A 7,541-nucleotide genomic window follows, 5' to 3' on the forward strand; every position below is an offset into this window, starting at 1 on the left:
TCGCCAGCACTTCTCAGACACGAGGACCACGCGTGTCCCTCGGCCTCGCGGGACCTAAATGCTGCCTCAGAGCGATGTCAGTGCACAGCTGACTGTGAGCGGTCAGCTCCCGTCCGCTAATTTCACATTTATCTCAAGCATATAATTCACAACTAAAAATAGATTAATTTTCCCCAGAACAAATGTGAATGTTGCTCTATAATTGTATTCTCACAGCGAGAAAAAAACCTAAACCCATCATCTTTTTTCTTTCTCGGTTGGTAAGCTAATGAAATTTGACCTGCAAATTAAAAGTGGGGAAAGTGATAAAAAAGATTACTTTCAAATTAATAACTGGACGTGGAACATGATTTCTTAAAATCAAGGGAGCTGAGCATCTGCTGAGCGTGGAGAATGGAGCCGCCCGCCTGCCAGAGCGGAGGACGGTGAGGGAGGAAGCAAGACGGACGACGTCATTAAAGTTGAGATCGTCAGTAACTAAGAGGTGCTGATTGAGCCATCAGTATCCGTATTTCAGAATGCTCGTATTTAAAGAGAATTTTAAAAAACAATCTCCATGTGGAAGGCTGGCGAGTGTCTTGAAGGAGTGCATCACCCGGGCTGGTGCGCCTCAGTGGCCGAGCGTCCCGGCACCGAAAGGTCACAGTTCGATTCCGGGTCAGGCACGTGCCGGTTGCAGGCTCGATCCCCGGTGCGGGGCGTGCAGGAGGCAGCCTGTGGAAGTTTCCCTCTCACATCGATGTTTCCCTCTCCTTCTCCCTTCCTCTCTCTCTCTCTAAAAATAAGTAAAAAACACTTTTTTAAAAAAAGAAGAAAGTACATCAACCAGCAAACTCCGGTCCTCGCTCTGTCGGGACGCGCCATTCCTGGACAGACCCCCGCTGCGGAGCTGGGGCTGCTCCCAGAGTGTGCGTGCTCGGGGCGGCCAAGCTGTCCAGCTGACGCCGCATCAGGACCAGCTCTCAGGCCCCGAAGCCCTGTCCTCCCACCTCGTTGCACTGTGCCTGACGCTTAACCGGGGTCCCGTGTGGCAACTATGATGCCACGGGAACAGCTAAGTGGTACACGATTGTCCACGTGGTTAAAACGGACTCCCGTATACGCCCCCTTGCCCCCGCCCCGCCCCGGGCTCTCTCGGACAGCCACCTCACTGGCAGCTCAGGAGATGGGCCTGTCTCCTCTAGAGGCACCGCTGCCCTCTCCCTCCTCCAGTATTTCCAAGTGGAAGGAACACCGCTGGAGACCCAGGGCGGCGCGATGCCCTCAGCTGGCAAACTAGAGGCAGATGGCGGATGGCAGGACGGTGTGAAGGCACCAAGGGGAGCTCAGATCCGTGTGTGACAGACGCAGTTCTGAAAAGCAGGGGAGCACGGACTGGCCGCCCCAAAGGAGGGGTGTCACCCCACAGGCGTGCCGGCCTCCTGCACCCACTCAGCGAGTCTCCTGCCCGCGGGACTGAGCCTGGCCCTCGCCTGCTGCCCGCACAAGCACCAGCCTGTTCCTGGCCATGACAGAAGCGTGGGGCTTTGTGCAAGTTGAGGGACCAAACGGAGAAAACCTCTGCCTGTGCACCCTGCACCCCCACTGCCCGCGACCTGCCTCCCCGACTGCTCAGCTGGAGAAGGCGAGGAATGGTGGTATCTTTGTATGAGATCAGGGGACTCACATGCTTTGTTTTCATTTGAGGGTATAAGCACCAAAGTGGGGCCATGGGGGCTGGGACACAGGCTGCCCCTCCCCTGCTCCATGCTCTGGGCCCCGGGGCTTCCAGCTGGACTGCACCCACAGCCCCAGCCAGCACCCTCCCCATCCACACCTCCCCGGGCGACTTCCAGGCCTCAGACTAGGCGCTCAGCCGCGGGACCTTGGCCAGCAGCGAGTGCCACACAGCGGTGAAGAGCGGGCTTCCCCGAGCCCCTCGCTGCTCACAGCTGGGATGCGCACGGTGACCAAGACAGACTCTGCTGCTGGCGCAAGGGTCACTGTCACAGAAATTACACATGTGCCCAAGGCAGCCGCCAGCACTCCTGTGCCCGGCCAAGTACACGCCAAGCACACGGAGGGAAAACTGGGGGCTGCAATACCTCTAACAGCAGTAACCGCACAGGCGGGCGATCGGACCATAAAGTCTAACAAGACAGCTCATGGTGGATGGTGGCTCCCAGGCAGGTGACTCCTTTCCTAACAGGCTCATCTCTGCCTCGGGCCAGCCCTGCCCACGGTTCCTGTGCACCCAGGTGAGCACACCTGTGAAACCCCCTCTTCCAGGCCCTCCACAGAGACAGAATCCTGTTCTCCCTGTAGCCGTCCCCGCCGGCCTCTCCCGCCTCCATTCCAGACGCATGAAAGAAACTGCGAACATGTCCTCTGGACGTCTGAGACCTTGCTTCCCAGCATGCTGTCAGTTTGGCTCAAATAAACTCATCAGAATTCTATGCAGGAAATTTAGAAAAATTCTCTGTAGGTTTGGACATTCTTAGATCAACAACCTCAAGACTGCAGAAGCCCCTAGTCCCGCAGGTCGGTGCAGACTAAGCTAAGCCCAGGGAAGAGGAGCTGCGAGGGGAGCACGGGGGCCACACACCCCCTGCAGCAGAGACTGGGGAGCCCGGCTGCGGCCCCGACGCCAGTGAAGACGCACCCATGTAAACAGGAAGGTCTGTGTTAGTGCAATGAAAGGCTAAAATATTCTTAGAGGAAATGAACAAAGTGTTGCCTGCTGAAGGAGGGACCGCTGAACAGTCTACACAGCAACTTAATGTTTCATCAGGGATCGCGTGTGCAGGTGAGTGAGGCTGCATTGGGGATCGTGTGTGCAGGTGAGTGAGGCCCTGCATCGGGGATCGCGTGTGCAGGTGAGTGAGGCTGCATCGGGGATCGCGTGTGCAGGTGAGTGAGGCTGCATCGGGGATCGCATATGCAGGTGAGTGAGGCCCTGTGGCCTCCCTGTGGCCGCCCTGTTGGGACTCAGCACCCGAGTTCCCGCTGGTGGGAGGCCTGTCCTCCCCGTCCTCATCCCCTCACCTGAGGAGCCCTCTGCACACTCGCAGGGGTACAGAGAAGTCCTGCGGAGCCCCTGCGTCTGTGTGGTCTCTGGGCCCCGCCTCCGGACTCTGGAGGGGGAAGGCTAGTGCGTGGGACATCCCCACCACCAGGGGCCCCAGGGGCGCTTCCAGTTGTCCTGCCGCAGACGCCTTCCCATGTGCTTCAGGTCTACTGGGTGGGTCTGGTCTTAACCAACAGCGGCCGTGTGCTCCGTGGCTACAGGAAAAGGACCTCATTCTCGCTCAGGGCTGTTGAACTATTTTGACTCCACAGGAACACACACTGGGATTGGCCTGGTTCCTCCTGAGTCCACAAATACACCTGGGTCTCAAGTGTATGATATTCTAAATGCCTCCCAACAGGAAAAACAAACAAGAACTATTACCTTTGCCAGGTTTTCTGGTTTTGACAGGTTTGAGTTCGCATCTTGAGCAGGATCCGGGCCTTGCCCTCCGAAAGACCAGCCCCCGAGCCTGGGGACAGGGAGCACGGTCAGGGCTTCGCCGAGGGCGCGCAGGGCCCCATGTGGGCGCGCGTCCTGACCGCGCTCATCTTAATGGCCCTGGAAGAGCAGCCGGCTGAGCATCAGCCCTGGTGACATGGCCACAGAGGTGGGTCAGCAGCAGAAGGAACGGCAGCTCGCAAGGCCGGGGCAGGGAGCTGCTCAGACAGGAGGCCTGCAGGAGGCTCCGCCGTGGCTGCTGGAACTCACCGACTGGTGAGGAACTAGGCGCCACGGACAGGCTGTGGCCGCGATGGCCACTCTAATCGCCACTCAGGCTCCTTTCTCTGCAGACCAGCTACTCCGAGCCCCGTGTCCCTGCTCTGTGCTCCCGCTCCGCTCCCTCAGTGGGGTGCAATCTGCCTTGCTCTGTGCGGCGGGGCTGGGGCTGTGGTGCGATTTAAAGCCACAAGAGGCACTCTTCCTGCTCCCCTGCCCAGGCTCGCCACCGAGGCTCAGGGAATCCACGCAGCAGCTCTCCCTGCAGCCCACGCGGGGCTGGGACACAGGGCCCAGAGGGTCTGAGGGACATCGCCCCACGAGCGGCTCCCACCTGCTCCCACTCTGGGCGGTGATGTGACCAGGGGATGCCCAGGGCACGTCAGTGGTCGGGGGCCTGTTACCCCAAAGCCTCTGGGAGACTTCCCATCCTAAGGACACTGCATTTGGAGCAGCCGGCCCTGCCCAGCGCTCCCCGGGCTCCACACCCACCTGGGGCTCTCCCCGGGCGCCAGCAGGTACTCCTCCGGGCGGAGGGCCGACAGGTTCAGCAGCGTGTGGCCCCGGAGGTCGGTCAGGGCGGGGGCCCGGGCACTGGCGTTGGGGCAGCTCTGCAGGTGCTTGCGGGGAGATAAAACAGAAACGTGTTTTTAACCCACACAAGCGGGTTGGCTGACGTTGCTAAGCGTGACATTGCTGCAGCATCATTCCTACTGGCGTCTACGCTCCGGTTTCTCAAACTTCCTCCGGGGGCGCCCCCATCCGCCATGACACAGACCCGCCGGACCGGGGCGCCTGTCACACTGGGAACTGGGGTGCGTTTTGGTGTGAGATGGGCAGGTGGGTGAGCACGCGGCAGGGAAGTGCCTCCTCGCCCTGTGACCTGGAGGAGCCCGGGCGCAGGGGCGGGAAGTCGGGAGAGCGACGGGTGAATTCGGGGCTTCTTTCCGAAGGGCCTCAAGCAGAAGCCTAACCGCTCCCCTCAGGTGACTCGCTGGCTCAGAACCATGGACTCACCGCCCAGCGGGGGGAGGCCCTGCCTGCCGCCTCGGACCCGGGCCCTGTGCTCCTCCCATCTCTCGGGACGTCCAGGGAAGATCACGCCTCGGACCCGGGCCCTGTGCTCCTCCCATCTCTTGGGACGTCCAGGGAAGATCACGCCTCGGAGCTGGGCCCTGTGCTCCTCCCATCTCTTGGGACGTCCAGGGAAGATCACGCATGAGAACCGTCACGAGTCCGGACGGGACACTGGCTTGCGCGGCGGCTTCCGAAGCTGATTCTCCTCCTTTTCGTACCCAGGGTCCCACGTTAGCTGTTGACGGTGGCCGCCAGGCCGACGCCTGCATTAACTGCCCGCTGAGTTTTCCTTTGAGATGAATTCCAATCGGTTCTCCAAGTGGATCCCAACCTGCGCTCCTCGCAGACGGGGCAGCCAGGCCTCTGCCCGGAATCGATGCCGGCACCTCCGCTCAGCAGGCCTCAGCCGTCGTCAGGAGGCCGATGGCATCTTCGATGGCGTTCACGCCCGTCCTCAGAACTCACGTAAAGAACATGGGGCAGGAGCCCGGTCACCCTGCCGGGACTTGGGGAGCTTCTCCCCCAGGCGATTCCAGCTTCCCGTCAGCTGAAGCGTAAACGAGGGGCCGAGGGGCCGCCGTGGAACCCACGTAATGTCCGTAACGTCCGAGGGTCTGAACGCTCCTTTGTGGGATGAACCTTCCCAAGGGGCAGCTCCCCACGTCAACCGAAGCCCCCAGGCTCAGAGTGAACAGAAACGGAGGTTTTATAAGTGAAGTAAACATCGTTACTTGAGGTTTAGACTTTTTTTAAAAACCAGAATGCCACTGAAACCTACCAGGCAGCCACAGGAACCCGGGGCTTCTGGGTGAGACGAGGGCTCCGGGTGCCAACAGGAGGCGTTCGTCCTGCGGAAACAACAGGACCGAGTGAGGCTCCGGCTGTACCCTGGCTTCTGGGCGAGTCCCATCGACAGGCACATCGCTGGCTGCGAGCCCGCCCCCCACACGCCCCCACGCAGATGTCAGTCTGAGGACAGGGTTTCCAGTTCTCCCCGTGACGCTCTGCTGGGGATGCCTGGCTACCTGGGTTTTACAGGTAAAGGAAGGAGGGCAGGAGAGAGGCAGAGCGTGGCCTGCAGGCCGGGCTGGGGGAGTTTGGGGACCAGGGCCTTGCCTGGCCGAGAACCTAAAGGTGAAACTGCTGTTTGTACACGTGGAAAGCGTCCTGCTGCCCTTGGCACTGACTCTACGCCTTCTTCCTGGAGAGGCCAGATAAGGAACCGTCCCCCCCCCCCCCCCCCCCCATGCCCTTCTCTGTGCGAGGCTGGGCCAGGACGGCGCCCCAGACCACGAGTTCCTCCTCCTTTCAGTCGCAGGGAATGAAAGCCTCACAGAGCAGCTTTATTTAGTTAAAGCAATTACTTTGTTTTTCAGAAGAAAAGTAAAGGGAAACAACATAATTAATTTTCTATTAATCCCCCTGCTGAGACCATTAACAGCCCTTCAGTCTGGAGCTAATGGCCCCCATGACTAATGGGCAGAAAGTGTCACCATCAATTAGAAAAAGAGATTCCCAACATGGCATTACTGTCTGCGTTTTATATTTATCACTTGAAAACATGCACTGCTGTCCTTAATACATCATCATGGTTTTCATCTCTTCCCCGTTTGCTCTACCCAGAGCGCTAGCGCCTGAGACCAGGCCGCGCCCACACCCGCCCGCTTCCGCCACAGCCCGCCTTCATGGAGCTCCTCAGTAAGGAACAGCCAGGCCCGAGAGGGGGGCTCAGCGAGAAAGCTGGGCTCGGGCCACGCTCGCTGAAGGCCAGGCCTCTCGGATCCCTTCACGTCGTGGGAAGAGATATTCAGGGCAATTGGCTCCCAACCTGAAGTCGCTAAGTCCCTCAGTCAGAGAAGAAATAGAGCGAATTGTTTCACACACACACGTTTCCCTAAAAGTAAATGGCAGGTGATCCACAGGCCTAGTTAACTGCTACTTCATGTTTTAGCGCTGGGTTCCTCACAGACACGGGATGCTGGGAATGACTGGTTCACGTTCTGTCCCGTCTGCGGCGGCTGATACTCACAGGCCGGGGGCGAGGCTGGCGCAGAGCTGCTCCCTGTCTCCGAACTCGCGCAGAAGCACGCGGGCCAGGTCCATGCCATCGCTGTCACTGCTGTCAGGAGACAAAGGGGGGGGGGCGCAGAGCCATCAGACGGAGGCCACAGGCAGGTCTGACCTCACTGCCTGAGCTGGGCTGGCCACAGGCACGGTTCCGCAGCTCAGAGCCAGCGGCTGGTTCGGTTTTCATGGTAAAACCAAGCCAGGAAGGAGGTAAGAGGTTTCCTCCACTGACCGGTTTGCACCATAGGCACCCATGTGTGCACACCTGCCTCACGGTGTATTCTCTTCCCACCTTTTTGCTTAATGTGACGTTACCATCTGTGGCGTTTTTACATGGATTTAAAATGAGTTTCAAAGGCCGCGTCTATTACATGGTGTCACGATGTTCACGTCTCTGCAAACGTTCTGTGCTGCTGGAGCTCCGGCGGGCGGAGCCTGCGCCCTGGCAGGCCCTGCAGGGAAACCCTCTGTGCCTGTGTCGCCGTCGCCATGTGCTCTCTCTCGAACTCCTGCTCCCAGGAAGGCCCAGCGCAGAACCCTGGGCGCGGCCGGCACACACAGGTCTCCTGGGCCGTCGGTAGCTCAGGCCCCCTGAGGAGAACCAGGCCGCCCACCGTTCCCTCGTGGAGGA

The 7,541-nt window shown here is 59.6% G+C and overlaps 1 protein-coding gene across 1 annotated transcript in view; it reads right to left on the minus strand.

Annotated features, from left to right (window-relative positions):
• ABCA13 (ATP-binding cassette, sub-family A (ABC1), member 13) overlaps nucleotides 1–7,541 on the minus strand; it is a 132,498-nt gene that overhangs the window by 34,051 nt on the left and 90,906 nt on the right. Inside the window, exons 39-42 of the mRNA XM_014530520.1 lie at nucleotides 6,873–6,962; nucleotides 5,622–5,691; nucleotides 4,259–4,377; nucleotides 3,431–3,518 (exon numbers count right to left, since the gene is read on the minus strand). Of these exons, the coding sequence (XP_014386006.1) occupies nucleotides 3,431–3,518; nucleotides 4,259–4,377; nucleotides 5,622–5,691; nucleotides 6,873–6,962 (367 nt within the window). The remainder of the gene's footprint in view (nucleotides 1–3,430; nucleotides 3,519–4,258; nucleotides 4,378–5,621; nucleotides 5,692–6,872; nucleotides 6,963–7,541) is intronic.

The sequence above is a fragment of the Myotis brandtii genome, unplaced genomic scaffold, assembly GCF_000412655.1.
Source record: "Myotis brandtii unplaced genomic scaffold, ASM41265v1 scaffold743, whole genome shotgun sequence".
Taxonomy (NCBI): domain Eukaryota; kingdom Metazoa; phylum Chordata; class Mammalia; order Chiroptera; family Vespertilionidae; genus Myotis; species Myotis brandtii.